This window comes from Rousettus aegyptiacus, unplaced genomic scaffold, assembly GCF_014176215.1.
Source record: "Rousettus aegyptiacus isolate mRouAeg1 unplaced genomic scaffold, mRouAeg1.p scaffold_m13_p_12, whole genome shotgun sequence".
In the NCBI taxonomy this organism is placed as follows: Eukaryota; Metazoa; Chordata; class Mammalia; order Chiroptera; family Pteropodidae; genus Rousettus; species Rousettus aegyptiacus.
In genome coordinates, this window is record NW_023416287.1 from 13,801,703 (window position 1) to 13,820,513 (window position 18,811).

General features: G+C 50.8%; 1 protein-coding gene and 1 long non-coding RNA gene across 3 annotated transcripts in view; one reads left to right on the forward strand and one right to left on the reverse strand.

Moving 5' to 3' along the window:
• The window catches only part of PLCG1 (phospholipase C gamma 1), a 35,082-nt gene extending 24,969 nt beyond the window's left edge, over positions 1 to 10,113 (reverse strand). Inside the window, exon 1 of one of the 2 annotated variants that reach the window (XM_016137549.2) lies at positions 9,809 to 10,049. In XM_016137549.2, coding sequence (XP_015993035.1) covers positions 9,809 to 10,025 — 217 coding nt within the window. In that variant the 5' untranslated portion in view covers positions 10,026 to 10,049. Of the gene's footprint in view, positions 1 to 9,808 lie in introns of both variants that reach the window. The other variant, XM_016137548.2, reaches the window with a different exon arrangement.
• Positions 10,114 to 11,940: 1,827 nt separating this feature from the next.
• LOC107506740 lies at positions 11,941 to 18,573 on the forward strand. The gene is made up of 3 exons (XR_004953606.1): positions 11,941 to 12,028; positions 13,921 to 14,047; positions 18,003 to 18,573. It is a non-coding gene; the product is annotated as an uncharacterized LOC107506740 (long non-coding RNA).
• Positions 18,574 to 18,811: the final 238 nt, after the last annotated feature.

Below are 18,811 nucleotides of genomic sequence, written 5' to 3' on the forward strand. Positions count from 1 at the left end.
GGAAGCTGAGCTCTGATTCTCAGAGATGGCCTCCCCTACTGAGAAGCCTGGCTACCTTGGGACTTCCCTTCCTGATGTGAGTTCTGGTTCTATCCTCTTAAGACAGCTTCTGGCCAAACCTTCCAACAGCGCACATCCTAGGAGAGCAGTCTCCCCACCTCCCACCTCAGCCCGCAGAGCCTCACTCTTCCAGTGTGGGACAGTTCTCAGGTCAGCGCCCGGGCCATCCTCAAGAGAGCAGTCTGGGCACCAGATGTTCTGTTCTCACTGGAGGGGATGCTTATGTATTTCACTGACGGCCTCAAGAGGCTCTGAGGAAAATCCCTGACCAAGTGACATATGCTCTCTTTTCTAAGCTCCTCAGTGGATATGTTAAAAGCTCCCAAGGAAAGCCAGTCTCTGCCAGGAACCAACAAGAGGCATCTTACACTCAATTACTACTATGGGTAGAGAAGTGACTAGGGTAGGAAGAAGAGCATTGCCTCCGAACAGGTGAGGACTATCAGGTGGAATAAGGAGGAGGGGGTCTGCAGAACCTCAGAGGGACCCATCGCCCCTGCCCTTGTTGCTGCCCAACCCCCAGCTGACCTCCTGCCCCCAAGGAGGCTGAGAAGCCATTCAGGCCTGTGGCCAACACCTCCCCTCCTTCCTAGGGTTAGTCACTCTATGAACACTCTCCGGGCCTGGGGCTGAAACCACTCAATCCCATGGGGTTAGAATTTCCCCACCACACACTCACACCACCAGAGTCCCAATGTCGTCTGTCGATGCCCTACTCCCCCCACCTCCCCAAGGCCAAGCCAGAGACACTGTGACCTGGGGACATTCCTTAAACAACCTTCCCTCAGGACACTTCGGCTCAGCCATTTCTCCAGGTGTCCAAGAAAAAACAGGAAGCCAGCCCCAAAGTGAAAGGCCCACCCCAACTGAGTTAGAATTAGATCTCACAAAAACAAGTGGTCAAACTCGCTGTGGCCCAACCCCTCACCAGTCTGGTCAGCTGTTCGCTGCCGGGGCCTGAGCTTTGCTCAAACCGCCCACTCTTCACTAGGCCCATGCTTTGCTCCCAGGCCCCTCACACAGCCTTTGCACAGATCCTCTAACCAACACTGGCGTGTCAGCCAGTACGGGAGGGAGCCCACAGGGGCAGGACGGGCGCTCCAGAAAGGAGGCTGATTCCATGTGGCCCTCGGGCTCAGCGTACGGCACTTCAGGCACAAGTATCTCCTGCCGGCCCTGGGCTTTCACAGTTTTCTACAGATCCTAAGTAAGCTTCCCAGGATCCAGGAGTGGGCCACCTCCTTTTCTTGCTTCCTAACCCCAGCCTCCTCTGTGCCAAGCCTGGGCTCAGCAAAGGAGATGCCAGTCTTCTTCAAGAGAAAGTCCCGCCCTGTTTATTCTGCATCCTGAGTCTTGCTGAAACCAGGGCCACCAGCCAACACCGGGAAAGGCCCGGAAGGAAGCAGCAGGGCCTATACACAAAGCCTACATGTGGGCTATAAAAAGGAGCCCTCCACACTTCCCCGGGACGGGCCCAGTTCCTAGGAGGTGACGAGTGGGGAGAGCGCTAGTACTTGTGCACCCTCTGTAGCCTCTCAAGCGCTGGCCAAGCACCACCTGGAAGGGAGTTAGTCTTATACAGGGGGAGAACATTAAGAGCAGAGCCAGGAACGCAAGTGGACTGTGTCCTCCAAAGCAACTAACTCCACCTTCCCTAGTGCCCCTCCCCTCCCCCAGGGACCACCACCTTCTCACACCTCTCTCTCTCCTCTGGAAGCTGAGGGCACTCCCGCTCCCTCTGAGGCCCCAGCACACCAGCAAAGGAGCTTTAGGGAGCTGTGATGAGAGGCTCTAACTCTGGGGTGACGGCAGGAAGCTGTAGCCACAACAGACTAGACTGAGGAACAGCTCAAACAGGGGCACTGTGGTGGGGCTAATATAATACCTCAGAGTCTAACACCAGCTATCTAACACAAGCAGCAGCCGAAGCAGCCTCTTGACCCACCTGGGTAGCCGTGTACTCTGCCAAAACAGCAGAGCCACCCTCATTGCACCCTGGCCCAAGTTACCGAAATTAATTCCTCCCCAGCCTCCATTCTCCGAATCCCTCTCCAGCCATGTCTACCCACAGTGTTCAGGCTCTGTACCAGAAAGCTGACTCAAGCTACTGAGGCCACTCTCCAGGGACAGTGGTGTCTTGTCACAGACTTACACATGTAACAAAGGAGACGTGAACCTTGGCTGCTGTCAGCCACTGAGACGAGACCTGGGGTTGTGCGTTATCACAGTACACCCTCGCCTCTCCTGACACGGTCGTCTCTGACTTGTTTCCTTCACAGCACTCCTCAGACCCTGGAATGATTTTTTCTTCCTGGCTGTTTCTGTCCTTTCTGGATGCATCTACCTTAACCTGTATGTTCACGGTCACTACTGGACTCCACAGTGCTTGGCACATCAGCAACGCAAGTCCAAGGCCAGGGAAGCACAAGTGGTATCTTGCTGGTTCAGTGTGCCACAGAGGCCCAAGAGAGCTGATTTTTTTCTTTTTTAAGGCTAGCTATGGTGATACGGAAAGTACACCAGGCTAGAGATCTACTGCCACTGCGAACAAGTCAGAAGTTGGAGTAATCACATCCAGTTCAGCACACCGAACACACAGCAGCTAGGCCCACAATAAATGGGGGACAAACACAGGAACACACGGGGAAAGGCACGTGTGTGAGCTTGTCACAGGGGTCCTGGAAAAGCCCGTGGAGTGCCTAGAGCACGGAGCCCAGGCTCCCATTTCCCTGGTAGTGCAGTTGTTATGAGCCGAGAATAGCGGGTCAGAACGAGACACCTCTGTCCCCCCTAAGGAGCATGGGAAAGCAGTGGGGGTGCTGTAGCAAGACGAGGGCAGTGGAGGACCCAGATGAAAGCACTGAGTCCAGTTTGTCCACAGACAGAAGCCTGAGCTGGTCACACCCAGCTGGCTGGAGGGCAAGGGTAGACGTCGGATAGCTCTGTCCACGTTAAAAATAAACTCCGGTCCTATACAACATTCCATCTCATCATTTTTTCCAGAGTGGGAGAAAAACCTGAATGTGGTAGTGCGAAATCAGAAACGCTAGGTTCTGATCCTGGCCATCCACCTGCTGTGTGACCTTACTCTTAGGGCCTTGGTTTCCTCACCTGTAAGAGAGGGCTAGTCGTTCCGACCCTCCCTCAATAAATGGAGCTGTGGTGGAGCTCACACAACACAATAGATGAGAAAATGCTCCGTGAACTTTAATGCACTATTCAAATGCTGGATTTTTCTCATGCCCCAGGCCTCTGTGTACAGACTCAGGGAGGGAACAAAGAAATAAGCAGGAAACAACCAACTTCTAACCCAGGTTGTCAGAGTGGCACTTGTCATGACCAAGCTTGGTGGTGGAACTGGAGCTCTGTTGTTAGGTGAAAGCAAAGGAAACAAACGCTAAGTGCCCACAAGCGCCAAATGCTGTGCTGAGCACTTTCACATAAAACCGTACTCTCATCTGACTGTTAATATACAGCTCTGTGAGGAAAAAATGATTTTTACAGCTGAAGGTCGATTTCAGGTAGGTTAAAGTAACCTGCCCGAGGTCACAGGACAAGCTGAGACTTGAATCCAGATCTGATTGACTCTCTAGCCACAAATCTCTTGTCACTTCAGCCCAATTACCAGCCCACCGCAGGAGGCCACTCTTTACCCTTGGCTCTGCCTAGAGTCTTGTCACCTGTGACCATGCTGCTCTCAAAGACTGCCTCCCAGGGCAGTATGGGCTCCACGCTTCTCTGAACAAAGCACTCTAGGCAGAGCCAAGGGTGAAGAGTGGCCTTCAGCAGTGGGTTGGTAATCGGGCTGCAGTGACCAGAAGATTCCCCTCCTCTTACCCACCCCCGTTACTCCTAGGCCTCACTTCAAAGTCCCCACCTACTTCTCCAGTTCTAAGAAAGGGAGTAGAGAGGGAAAAAAGTCTCCTATCCTCTAATGTCAGGCCTTTCAACATTACCCATCTCTGGCCTCTTTGAAACCACCATGCCCCAGAGAAAAGAGCAGAGTGGAAAGAGATGCCCTGAGTTAATGGAGACTGAAACAGTGACAATAGAGGCAGAGGCAGGCTCTGCCACACTGAGGTGGTGACATTAAAATACTTCCTGGAAGACAGAGGTCTCTCACTAGTGGGCTCAGATAGTATTTCTCTAAGCTAGGCACTTAGAAATAGGCCAATCTGATACCCTCGTATGATACCAAAGCAGCTACTTCCAGCCAAGTGCCCTGTCTCTCTACAAGTCAGCAGCAGTAAACAATCCTCACTACAGCAACCGGGTTGCTGAGAGCTTCAAGGGAGGATGGGCGGGCCTCCGTGTCTCTGGATCAAAGGACTTGGTGGCCAGGCACTAGACCCCTCGTATAACAGGGGTGTTTTTTTCCCTTCTACTATCAGGTCCTCCTGGGGAACTTAATCCTCATCTTCCTCCTCATCAGAGCTCCCACACATTAATCACTTAGGCCATGCCACACCTGATGTAAAGTGCTTTACATAGATTCTCATCAAATCCTCACAAACCTATGAGACAAACACAGTTTGTTACTATGCCCCTTTCATAGATGAGGAGCCTACAGAGGTAAAATCACATATCAAGGTCAGAGCAAGATGCAGACAGGATTTTTAACGGAGGCAGTCTGAGTTCAGAGCCCAAATGCCAAGCTACAGTTGACCCTTGAACAATGACGGGGCGCAGCCCCACCTTGCCCTGCGCAGTCGAAAATCTGTGTGTAACTTCTGACTCTCCAGTTGACCCTCGGCATCCCACAGATACCAAAATTCCACAGATGCTCAAGTCTCTCATATAATTGGCATAGAACAATGTATAGTCAACCCTTCACATCCACAGATTCGCGTCCACGGATTCCCAACTGTGGATCAAAAATACTGTTTTCAGTCTGTGGCTGGTAGAGTCTGCAGATGCGAAATCCCAGGATAGAGGGCCAATTGTATACTTGTTAAAAAAAAAATCCATGTGTAAACGGGCAAGTGCAGGTCAAACCCATGTTGTTCAAGCGTCAACTGTCCTATGCTCCACTCTCATCCCTCCAGACCCGACTCTATCCCTCCGCCACCAACCACTGCATACCCGCCCTACCGCAGCGAGGACATCTTGTCCTGCTCATCAGCTCTCTCCTGCAAGCGGCAGTAGCTCGCGGGTCTCCCTCCTCAACCTCTCCCTAACACGCAAGACAGTCTCATTGCAGCCTCTGCTGACAACCGTTGCCCACCGGAGAGAGTACAGTCCATGAGCACAGAACACCATGGCTCTCCCTAAGCTGCGCCCAACCAGCCCCAGCCTCATCTCTACCACACCCAACACATTCCCAACCCTGCAGTGACCCCCTGTGCCTCAGCCAGGGTACAGGCAAGTTCCCCGGTCATTCAAGGCTCAGCTCACAGCTCGCCTCTCCTGGCTCTCTCTCCTCTCAATCCCCAGCCGTTAAACAGGGCTCATTACGTTGTACTCACCATACTCTCAGTACACACCTTTATCACAGGAGGTAATGCATGGGATTATAATTACATGTTCCCAAATCTGTCACCTCCAAGGATCTGGGCACAGATCCTCTATGCCCAGACGACATCTTATTTATCTTTTAACCTTCAGGAGGCAAATGGGAGTGTTCAAACATATTTATGGAACAAATAAATGCCCCTCATTCCAAAGGGCTACCCAAATCGTCAACCAGTGACTCAAGCCTGCTCATCTGTGTACATACACGCAGAGAAGCTGGAGGTACGGGGGGCGCCAGTGCTGGGTGTGCTCAGCTCCTCCGGTTATCTGTGCAGCAGGTCCCTTTCTTAGGTTCTCAGGAAAGAGAGAGCTCCAGATGGATGGGGGCGCCTGGAGGGCTGGTCTGAAGCCCACACATGAGGGAAAGCCTAGGGTGCTGAGGAAACACTAACAGGTCTGACTTCCCCTGGAAAAACTGCAGTCAGACAGGAAACACACAGGCAGCGATGGCTGGCTCTGAAGATCCGGACACGTGCTCTTGCCCCTTTCCCACTGGGGGCAGCCAGCCAGCACAAAGAAAACCCCTGATGACACCCGGCCTGCTGCCCTTAGGCACCTTGGGCCTAACCCTCAGAACAGGCCCCGTGGTCTGCGTCCTCACCAGTCTGACAGCCACAGGGGTACAGCCCCAGACGGCTATCCTAAGAGCACTTCTTCTGAGCCTGACTGCCCTGTCCAGGAAATCTGCTTTTTTCTGCCACTCCCACACCCCTGTCATTAAGGGTACCACTTGGAATTGTCATTGTCTGTTTTAGTTTCCCTGAGGGCAACAATCTGTTTTCATTTACCACCTAAGGAGGCCTAGCATCCAGAAGAGTCTCCACAGAAGAATCAAAGACTACAGTCTCGGGCTTCAAAATCTTCACAGATATGCCTGGCAGGGCTGCCATGCAGAGCCCCCCATGAAGCATCAACCTTGGCCACCTACCAACAATGACCCTTAACTGAACCATCTTACCCCAGAAGGCATCAGAAGGAAACATGTGGCGCCAAAGCCTAGAGAGTCTGAGGCTGTCTGTGATGTACGCTCTGAGCACAAGGGTTTCTCTTTGGAAAAGCAACATAGGTCACAGGGAGACAGTCACGGCTCAGTCACGGTACAACACCAGGCTTAGAGCCTCTTGGGATTGGACAGCCAGTCACTGGGAGCTGGGTCCAGCTGAAGCTGTCCCACACCAGCACTATCATCTGTTGCATAACTCATTCCCTGTATTTCTATTTCCTCATCTATAAAATGGGATAGTACTCTAGACCACCCCCTCGGGGCCCTTGTGAGGATTAGCCAAGAAAACATGATGAAAGCCTCTGTCGCACTCAGCAGGAAGTCTGTAATTGCTTTGTATTCACTTATTTTAGTAGCAGGAAAAAAAAAAAAAAGGCCAAACATCACCCTGGTCCCTGTCATACCAATGTGACAGCTACCACCGAAGCACTTCCTCACCTCTCTTTTGAGCCAAACTATGATCCCAGCAATCAGCAGATGCCAGCCCCACTTCACACGTGGTAAAGTGAGAGGGCAAAGCTAGGCCAGAATAGGGTCTTACGCGATAGTGCTGTGCACTTTCCCTGAACACTACCAGCTCTCCTTCAGGGCTACGGACACCCCGAGGGTGGCAGAAGTATCTCTCTCTCTCTCTGGCCAGGCTACAGGCACTGCATGGTACCCTGGCAGGGCCAGCAGGAAAAGGCCAGACACCTGAGGCACCTGGGCAAGAGGCCAGGTGGCAAAGGACCTGGCTGGCAGCCCAACCTTCCTCACACACAGCCTGCAGAGCGGGGCTGCAGGGATGATAACCCACCAACGAGGTATACCCGTGAATGGGAATAAGTGGGCCAGCTTCAGTGGGGGACTCCATTTGCACAATCTGAACCCCTACAAGCATCCACTAGCTTTTTTTACCCAGACTCCTTCAATCTGGGCCTCCAAAATCAATGGACCAGGGCCCCTTCTATACCTTTTACCTATGCTCCAGGACTTTCAAATCTCAGCTACCTAGTAATATCACTGAATATGCATCACTCCAGCTGACTCATCCTTGGAGGCTGGGGTCATCAGATCCTCTGCATTCCGTCCTCCATTCCCCAAAGACCTGAAACACTGTGGACAGGCCTTCCCTCCACACTCCTTCCTTCGGTCAAGCCCCAACTTCCAAACAAGAAAGTCAGGCATCAGATGTGCAAATCTCCATATACTTATTTCGTACACTCTTCTACATGGTAGGTGGGTGGGTAAGTAGATGGGTTGGGGAAAAAAAAAACCCATTTCCTCTCCTTTTCTGGGTAGCAATCTAAGTCAAAAGTGAAGTCGGTTTCCATCCTTCTCCCTTCCTGCACCCTCACACACTCCTACAGCCACACTCCACCTCCACAACGGTCACAATCTAAGAGGGCAGTCACAATCTATTATTATTAATAACAGCTCACATTTATTAAACATTTATAATGTGTCAAGCACCGCCATAAATGTTTTACATTAAATTTTTACATTCAAATTTGCTCATCTGAAATTGAGCAACCATATATAGTAGAATATAGCGTTCCCATTTTACAGATAAGGAAAAAGGCTCAGAGAAGGTAAGTAACTGAATGAGGGACACACAACACACAGGCTTCAAATCCAGCCTGCCTTCAACCACTGTGCTGCACTTACTAGTGGTCACATGCATGGTTTGAAATGTAGCCTGTTACTCAGGAGATCTCTATCTGGGAACCTACAGCCTGTGCCACCAAATCAGCAGAGCACAGGGAACACCCAGAAGCAATGAAGGGGCCGTGCCTGGATTCTGATACCTGGGTGATGTTCCCAGAACTGCCTCAGCTTTCTATAGCGTCTGTCCTGCCTCCCCTTTGGAATCCGGTCTCTCAAACCACTAACATTTTCTCCCATGGGGCACGGAGGAAGGCAGATGCCATTTCTAAGTTCAGCGGCTATGCCAGATCTGGAGTTTGTAGTTAAGGATGGCTGCCTCACCACAAGATCTTCTTTCCTCACAATCTCCTCACTCATCTACACACATGTACACCATGCCCAAGGAAGCCATGGGACCTTCTCTCCGGGTGTCACTTCCGGACTGCCTTCCTCCACATGGACCTAGTTCTGAGCCGGGCTCTAACACCTGTCTCGGGGGTGGGGGGTCTTTGCAGGAAGCAACCCACAGCCTGGGGTTGTGAAATATCATCTCTCACACTTGCAGGCAGGGGAATGGAGGACAGAGCTAGGTGTCCATCCAGCCACAGCACAGGCACATGCTAAGTGGAAGAACACTGATAGATCTGGGGTTTTTCAAAGTCTCCCAACTCCCTCCTCCCAACTGAACGCTACACAAAAGCAGCGAGGCTCAGGCTGGGAGGGCAAAGAGGCAGGAAATCAAGAGTAGTTGCTTGCGGTTCCCTGCAGCCACAGGACACAAAGAGCTAGATCCCAAACTGGCTGTCCACTCACAATGAGTGCCTGAGTCCAAGGCACTGAGGTCGGTCTTTCTGGGGCCAAGTTTTTGAGAATGTGCTTCGAAAGGCAAGGGGAAACTGGCCCTTTCTCAAGAGTCCTTGCCCTGACTTTGGGTGTCTGTCCACCCACACAGACCTCCAAAATTCAGCTTTAGGACAAAGCATCAGTGGGAAAAAGCAGCCACTGCCTTCTTTCAGGCTTTTTCAAAACAGACCACCTTCCTCCTCCCCAAGAGAGAGATGAGTAGGCCCGGCTCTGCTCCAAAACCAGCCCTACCCCAACATCTGCCTAGTTTCTACTCAAAGAACCCAAAGATTCCTTTGCAAATAAGAGTCCGGCCTCAGGGCCCAAAGAGTTTCACCAAAACTGCTCTAGTTGGAAAAAGGGTTGTGGGCGGCGACCATCTAGTCTGGCCCCAGGTTCGGGGGCTGCGTAGGAGGCGCTGCTTTGGCGCCCCTCTCCTCCGCGAACACCACTCCAGGGGTGTGGGGGACCCAAAACCTACCCCGCTGGTCTCCAATCCGCTAGGATTTTTAGGCCTCTGGGCAAAGCGCCAGAACACTCCCCCCAGCTGGGGGAGGGGGTGTTCTGTCAGGTGACTGAGAACCCGGATGCCCCCCGCCCCCGGTGACCACCCGGGCCAAGGCGGGGGCGGGGCCCGGAGGGTGTGGGGAGGGCCGGAAAGTTTGCCCAAGTCGCTCCGCCTGCGGGCCAGGACGTGCGGGAGCGAGGCGCGGATCCCTGCCGCCCCCGTGTGTGCAGCGGGCCCCGCAGAGGGGGCGCACTTACTGGCCCCTTCGATCTTGTCGGCGCCACGGCTCCACGTGATCTGCCGCGTCTCCAGCTTGACCTGGAAGGTCTTCCTTTCGGGCCGCTGCGACTTCTTGGAGTAGAACAAAGTCATGACGGTGCCCACCTCGAGGCTGCGGCAGAGGTGCAGCACCTCGGCGTCCGAGGGCGCGCCGGGCCCGCAGCCATTGGCGCAGGGGGACGCGGCGCCCGCCATGGCTCCGGCGCTAGGGGCGGCAGAAGCGGTAACGGCGGGATAGACCCGGCCGGCGGGAGCGGAGAACAAGCGGTAGCGACGGGGAGCGGGCGAGCAGGCTCCGGCGACTGATCCTGCGGGCGGAGACGGGGCGGGGCCTGAGTGGGGGGGCGGGGCGGTCCTGCAGGCTCCGCCCCGGCCCGCGCGTCGGGAACAAAGACACCCGCGCGCCCGTGGGGAGGACCCCCGCCTGCCGCCCTCTGCGCCTGCGCCCCGAGACCCCCAGCCAGGCTCCAGGCGGGGGCGCAATGGCGGCGGGGGCGCGCGCGCTGCTCGCGGTCAAGCCCGTTCCTCCGGCCTGCAGAGCTCCCTCAGACAGCCCCGGACACAACCTGACGACCACGGCCAGCCCTGTCACGCACGGTAGCCGCGAGCCGGCCCGGCAGTCAGTCGCACACGCACAGGCGGCCGCCCAGCCCTCTGTTCCGCAGAGCCCTAGCCACAGCCCTCTCACCCCCACTCTCCGAATGCCACCCGCGCAGCAGCTGGGAAGAGGTGAGGGCGCAGAGCGTCCCTGGGTCCGCCAGCCAAACCTAGTTACCTGGGCGGGCTGCCCGGCGGAGGAAGCCAGGCCGGACCGCCTCACACCGGCGGCGGCGGCGGCGGCGGCGGCGGCGGCGGGTCCTCTGCGCACCCTCTCTGGGGAGGAGCGGGGGCGGGCCTGCCTGCGGATTGGCCGGCAGGCTCTGATGGACAGCAGGCCTGACCCGCCCCTCCTCGCTGGCCCGCAGGCTGCCCAAGGCTGGCCCGCAGGCCGCAGACGTTTGTCTGTTCGACCTCTATGGCCAGTGTGGCCGTCGAGGGTCTCATCATTTGGAGAAGTCTCCCAGGCCTGATAATCTTCAGGCCATTCAGGTCCGCGGCCCCCAGTGGCCTTCGTCTCTGTCCCTCGCATAAGCTACTGCCGGCCCCACCTCACGTTCCGTGTCCACGAGGCAGGTCATGGACTCAGGTCCTACCTCACGGCGTTCCTCCTGTAAAAACTCTCCTGAGCTTTGGTTTTCCCGGACTGACTCCCCTTGTTTTCCTCCTTCTCTGGATGCTGCCTTTCAGCCTCAAAAGCTTGTCTTTCTCTGGCCTGGGTCCTGAGCCAGTTCCCCTGGCGACCTAACCTTTTCCATGGCTTCGCCCCACACCCAAGCCCCCAAAGAGTCAAATCTACCTCCCCTGCATCCCACTCCCTGCTCCACGTCCCGACTTAACACAGATATCTCACTCCCTTCTCAAACTGCTACCCCCACAGTCTTCACTTTCTCAGATCATGACACTAAACGCTAACTAAGGTGCTTGAGCCAAAAACCCTTAAAGATATCCTGATTGCTTTCTCTGCCTCAACCCCATCAAGTTCTGTTCACTCTGTCCTCAGATACCTCTACTCCACCCACAAGTCCAAGGCTCATCTTTTCTCACCCAGATTATTTACTCTCCTTGGTCTTGCCTTCATCTATTCTCCATGCTTTTATCTTTAAAATGAAATCACATCATGGCTCCCTACCTCCAGCCTCAAACCATTTATGATTTCCCACTGCAAATAAACACACTCCCTACCTGGCCCAGCAGGTCCAGTATGGTCTGGCCCCTTTCTCTCTTACCACCCCCCTTTACTCTCCATTCTCCAGACACACGTTTTGTGGTTACAGGCAGAACTCATTTAAGTGCACTTGCTTTTATTGTGCTTCACAGGTGTTGTTTACAAAATGAAGACAAGACCCTCCACCAGCAAGACTACAACTCACTTTATCGTGATACTCATTTTATTCAGCCTGCAACCAAACCTGCAGTATCTCTGAGATATACTTTTATTTGAATAATTCGCAGTTTGTGTCTCTGAAGCCATTTTCTAGACTCGCCCCTGCAAGCTGCCCCATCACACAGAACGGCCAAAACTGAAGACACCTGCGGTCACAGTGGAGCTGGTCATATAATGAGCCAAGCGGGAGCAGAACGACTTACTGCATTCAGAGGTGAGAGGTCCAGCCGAGCACCCAGCCCCAGCTGATGCCAGAGAAAGATCCAGGCGTTTTGGAATTTGTGCTCAGAGAACTCACCCAGCTGGGTGGTGTCTAGATCTGAGGCTGCCTCTGACTTCGTCTTGCTGTAGTGGTAGTGGTAGTGGGGGGAGGGGAGGAGTGTGGGTTGTGTGTGTGTTGACTCTCTCAAGTGCAACCCCTTAAGAAGCTGATAATTCAGCCTGAAGTTAAGTCAACTGTGCTATGTGGCTTCGGCCACCTGAGGGGAGGTGGAGTGACTGAGATGGACTGCCACCTAGTGACAGGCCTTTAAAGTGGGAGGGAGGGAACTAAAGTTGACCTAGTGCGGGGCCGAGATATAATGCTTACACATGTGGTCACACCAGATCCTCATAAATACCCTCTACTCAGGGATTACTGATGAGGAAACAGATTCAGAGAAGCTCTGTAACTTGCCTCAGGGCCACATAACTAACAAGTGGGGATTTGAACCCAAGTCTATCTGACTGCATTTTCTACCTCACAAGAGAGCCACTGGCTTAAGTACGTTAATAGTCAGTGAGGCATGGAGGTTAATCAGTATGGGTGAGGAGAGGCCTTGGGCATGGTTGGCCCTGGGCACAGGGAACCCAGAAAACATGAGCGCTCATAAAGTGTGGCTTAGGCTTAAATTGATGCTGCCCCATCTGCAGACCCTGAGCTTCCCTGTGCTAGGCATTGATGCCATGAGTTGAGATAACAAGAGAAACCCTGCACCAGCTCTCCAGGAATTCACAGACATTAAACAGACACTCTCTTATGTAAGGACGATTGTGATGAGGGCTACAGAGGAAAAGAACAGAAAGCTATGAGATAAAACATTGGAGAGCCCCACTTCAGATCTAGTAGACAAGGAAGACCTCTCTAGGATTCAACAGAGGCCTAAAAGATGAGTAGATAGCCAGGTGAATTATTAGGGGTGGGTTGGAGGAAAGTACTTTCCAGGCAGAGGTAACAGCACGTACAAAGGCTGCGAGGCCATAAAGAGCTTAGTGAGTTTAGGAATAGAAAGAAGGCTAGAGTTTACTAAGTGTAGAGGAGCAAATGGGGGTGATGAGGCCAGGAAGACAGGTGGAGGCTGAATGGGGCCTCTCCCTGCCTATTTGACCCGGTCCGTTTTTTTTAGGAGGGCCCCTTCTGAGTGTTACAGCCCTCCTTGAACTTCTTGTGCCAACTTGAGCAGTCTGCGGGCTGTGATGCACTTTTAAAATCTGTTTTTCTGTTTTCTGAGAGCATGCAGCTCATGCTTTCTTGCTTTTCCTTGTGTTTTTGCCTCTTGGGCCAGGCCCCCAGGGGCTCCAGAAATCCCTGCCAACAGGAGCTCATATTTTCAGTCTGCTGCCAGGCCCTTCATCAGGAAACAGGGCCCCATTTCCTCCTGGGACTTCTGAGCCATCATCCCAGGCCTCACATTCCTCCCTCCACCAAAGGATATTCAGGAAAAGCAGGGCGCACAGAGGGTGTGGCTGGTATGGGCTTCCCCCAGCTCAGCATATATATGGGTATGTGGGTGTCACTGGCAATGCGTGCAGCTGTGCTGGCTGGGAGGGAGCAGCCCAGCACCCACACAAGATACATGCTGTGACATCACCCAGGCTAGTCCTGCTTGGGCCTATTTCTGCTAACACTCATGCTTCCACATGCCCTGCCTTACACCAATATCTGTACCTGGAGTCTGGGGAGGAATCCTAGCCCAGTTACCTCTCTGGCCCTGTGGGCCTGACTTTACAAGTGTTTATTTTATTCACCGAACAGAATAGCACTTGGCATGTAGTAAGCCCTATATAACTGCTTTACCCACATTGGCTCATTACAGCACTGTAAATATTCTCATCTCCATTTTACAGGTGAAAAAAGGGGTCATGGAGATATTAAGAGACATGGTCATGGACACACAGCTAAGAGGTGACAGAGATGGGGTTCAAACCCAGGCAGTCCGGCTCCAGAGTCAATGCTACGTTGCCTCCCGTGGAGGTATGACTACTTCATTGTGCATCTTCATCCCTTTCCATGATACCTCTACCCGATGTGTTTTCTGCTTTTAGTTAGTTGGTTAAATGTTGTCACAGGTCAGGGTCTTAGGGAAACTGACTCTGACAGAGTTTAGTGTGCAGAATGTTTACTAAGGAGTAGCCTTGGGATCAACACTGTGTAAGGGAGAGGAAGGGAACAGGAGGAGGCACAAGAAGTTAAGCCGTGATGCAAGCCAACCCCCAGGGAGCCCTACCTCAATCAGCCACTGGACGTGGACTGCCCTGGGAAGAGCACCGCCTCCGCCAGATGGCTTTCCACAGCCAAGGTGACCTGAGGGGGCTGACAGCATTCCTAGCAGTTGGGGCAACAAGTGGTTTCTTGAAGGGGAATCTGGGTGGCACATGACTATGCTCATCACAAATGTATTCTTTTCCAGTCCTTTGAAAAAAGTTTAGGGTACTTAAAACAAAGGACAAAAATATTAATAGTATAGAAATGGGATATGCAGTGATAAAGAGTCTTATAATGTGATTATATGGGTTTTAACATAGCTGCTGTGATTGAAAACCACAAGTAGCTGAACCAAAGCAAAAACTCTATTCTGATAACTGATAACTTGGGGGAGAAGAATTTTCCCGGGGATAAATTATACAAGCAGTTTCTCATATGGACACTTATTTGACTGAAATAATGGAGAATGTTCTCAACAAATTAACAGCAAATGCTGACAGTTTTCATTTGCTCCTAGTAATCACCTTGAGTGAATATAGAAAGCATAATATAAAAGTATAGCTCAGTAAACCCCTTCCACAGTTGAAGGTAGGCAGATTTATAGACTGGCAGTATCTGATTTGCTCCACATAGAAAATTTTATTCCTTTTCTCTACTCTTTCTTTTACTCAGCTATTTCTTATGTTAGAGGTTTATGAGCCAGCCAGCATGCACCTCAGCATACAGTACTTAATAAGTATCTTAACGCACCTTGAGCTCCACCCCACAACCTGTGGTATAGGCTCTTGACCTTTCGCCCAAATAATCACCTTAGTCGCTGGGCATCACACTTCTTAGGTCATGTCCTCCTCCTTTCCTCCTCACCTGGGATGTGCTCTCAGCCCCTCAAAAGCCTTATTTTCTATTACTCAAGGCAAAACCAGGCCTGGCCCAGCCACTCCCAGGGACTCTGCTTTCTGCAGACCCTGCTTCCCCTTTGCTGATGGGCCCCTATATTGGGACCCAGAGAAGCAGGAGAGTTGGGCTCCAGTTATACCTTCTTTAGGGAGGTGGCAGGGATGTTAATTGCTTTAGGAGAGAGCCCTTGCTAGCCACTGGCTCAGGCAGACCTGCTGTTTTTCTGCTTTCTCTCCCTTTCTTCCGACAAACATTCTTGATGCCTTCTCTGTAGCAGTAAGATAGCAGAGATGAATCAGACCAAGTGCCCACTCCAGTAGTGGATATGCCAACAAAGGACAATTCAGTGACATAGGGCCCCTGGAGCCCTGAGAAGGGACACCTGGCCTTACCCAGACCTTTGGTGGCTGAGCAAAGTGAGAGCTAGTGTATATGCCTGAAGATATGGCAGCTCCAAATATAAGGCAATCACTTGTTTTTACAGTAAAGTTACTCCTGGTATTCTTTGGCTTTTTTCACAACTGAAATATAAACATTTTTTAGAGATGCATGATTGAAATATCCACATGTTTGTTTAGTTACAAATACATATTTTAAATCACATTATTTGAAACAATATATTTATGAATATTGATTTTTTTTCCCATTCACCGTTCAAAAATTATGTTCAAATGATTTACATGAATCTTTGATTTCTTTTTTGTCATCATTAGAGCCACTTTTTGAGTCATCTAATATAATTTCTGAAAGCACATCACCTTCACTGCCTTCTAAGTAGTTTGAGAGCACTTTTGAAAAATCAGCTTTATTAAGGAACAGTTTCCATATTTTAAAATGCACCCATTTTAAGTGTAAAGTTTGGTGAGCTTTGACAAATGTATATACCCTCATATAACTTCCACCTAATATAGAACATTTCCATCACCTCCCAAAGTGCTTCTTGGTGCCCCTTTGCAGTCAGTCTCCCCCTGCCCCTATCTGGCAATCACTAATCTACTTTCCATCACTAATAGTTTTGCCTATTCTAGAATTTCATATAAATGAAATCACAGAGTATGCACCATTGTGTCTAAATTCAGCATAAGGTTTTTGAGATTCATCCGTGTTGCTGCATGAAGAATACTTTTTGACTCGGTATGTGATGCTATCACTGAAAATGCTACCTAAAGCATGAATACCTTATTCTATAACATTAAAATAGGTTTCTTTTAAATTCTCTCATAGATGAATGTATTAGTATTCAGTGGGTCATGTTACTTAGTGACTCCTTCCATATTATTTGGCATAAATCTAACTCTATGTTACCTATAAATATCTCAGTATTTTTCTAAGTCTTTTAAAAATATACATATGTGACTATAGTACCATTATCAACCTAAAAAACATTAACACCATATTACTATTTTAAGTGATCATTAATAGGCTTGTTTATATGTAATACTTGGGATTGTGAGACATAATTAGAGCCTGTGGTAAATTTCTTTGCCTCTTTGTTTGCTGATTTTGTCAGGGGACTACTTATAATCATCCAAAACTGGCTTGACTGAGGTCATTTCAGGGTAATGTGTTTTCTCCGAAAAGTGCTTTTTGGTTCAAAACAAGTTCAGAGAGCATCCGTTATATGAGGGATTTTGTAAGAACCTAAATACATATAAGTAAATTCTCAGAATAAAAAAAAATTTGTTTAAGTTTTCTGTGGGGAAATCTCTATGTTGAGCGTATATGGCATTCAGGTGATTTCAGAGCCAGTATGTTACTGGATGTGGGAGTGAAAGGAATGAAGTGATGGTGACCCAGGGTCCAGCTGAGGGACAGAGTGGATGGTGGTGCTTTTCACTGAGAACTCAGCCCAGTGGGTTTGCAGTAGCAGATAATGAGCTCAGTTCGAAATTTGAGATTGAGTAGCCTGTGGACATCCCCTGCAGGGATGTAGTTGGTAACGTGTGTCTGGAGCTCAGGAAAGTGGTCTAGGCTGGAGATAGAGACATGGGAGTCCTCACATTCAGGTGTGAATGAGTCAGGTCGAGTGAGAAGAGAACCACGGCAGTTAAGGACCTGAGAGAGGTAACCGAGAAGCGACAACCTCAAAGGGATAGGAGTAAAACCAGAAGGTGGCATCGGGAAGCCAGAGAGAAGTGCTTCTAGGGAGTGGTCACATATTGTATGAGTCCATGCATGTGAGATGTCCAGAAAGAACGGTTTGTAAAATAGATTAGCGAAGGCTGGAGGTGGGCATGGGGATTAACTATAAGTGGGCACGAGGGATCTTAACTGGGCAGATGATGTTCTAAAACTGATTTACAGTGATGGCTGAACTACTCAGTAGTCACTAAAAATTATCATTCACTTGAAATGAGTGGATTTCATATGTAAAATACACTTCAATAGAGCAGTCAGAAAAAAAGAAGGGTCAAGTATCCAGTGCCACGCGACCTTGAGTAGGATGCAGAATGCAGAGACATTTATTGGTTTGGTCGGTCGCGCATTCATTGGTGAATGTGGTCAGAATGGAGAGGGGGAATTAGGAGCAAGATGGGACAGAAGCTAGTTGTAGTGGGTGGGGGAATGACCAGGTGGTGACAATGATTCATTCCGGGGGCTTGTTTGTGAAATTGGGGAGGGAGGGGGTGGTGGCTGGAAAGTACTGGGAGTTGTGAGATGACTTTTTTCATGTTTTAAATGTGGCAGAGGCCTGAGGTAGATCTAATGGGGAGGATGGACAGGACCTGCTGACCAGACGTGGAGGGTGTGGGGGAGAGAGGAGCCAATGAAGCACCCAGATGTCTGGCATGGGTGGCACATGGAAGTTATCCCCCTTTGCCCACAGCTGGACTCAAACATCACAGAAAAGGCCTGACAGGAGAGAGCTGTTCAGATCCTACACAGCTGGCCTCTGCTCTTGGACATGGCTGGAAGTGGGAGGAGGCAACCAGTCTACTGGATGAAAAGGCAAAGAGGTGGGTCTCTTGACTCCATGCTTGAGCATCCTGTAGGGCCCTTCACATCTGGCTCTCACCTACCTGTCCAGCCTCTTCCTTCATGCCCAATGGTCGGGTTGGCGTCTCATTCTCTGGCTTCCTCTCTCAGGCCTGCTGCGACCATCCAGGATGCATTTGTCGTTCTTGACCAACATCTGGTTGCCCTGCACCTGCCCTCAGACTTGTAGGAAGGTCCTTGCTGGAAAAGGTAGGCAACAAGTTCCTACTCATTAATAAAACCTTCTGCTTGCAAAGCTTCCTATTCCTGATTTCTAGTTGTGGATTAAGGTTTGTCCACAAGTTGTGGCAGGTCCTGCTCTAATCCCAAACCTGAGGTCCATTTTCTCACTATCTACCCACTGACCATAAAGCATATTGATTGGGCACTGGAACAGCTTCTCTGTTGCTATTCTTTATACTCAGTAGTCTAACATCACAGAATTCAAAAACACCTGGCTGCAATGATGACTATCTTTATTCCTTGAGGTGAATGCTATCTCTTTCACTGGCTAATGAAACGTAGGCTGCCAAGAAGGACTTCCCAGGATTGTTACAGTGCACCCACCACCAGCCCAGTCCGCAGACCCAGGGAGTTCAGAGACTATCAAGGAAATGGCTCTCCTTCCAAAATATACCTGCACATGCTAACAAGCTAGCG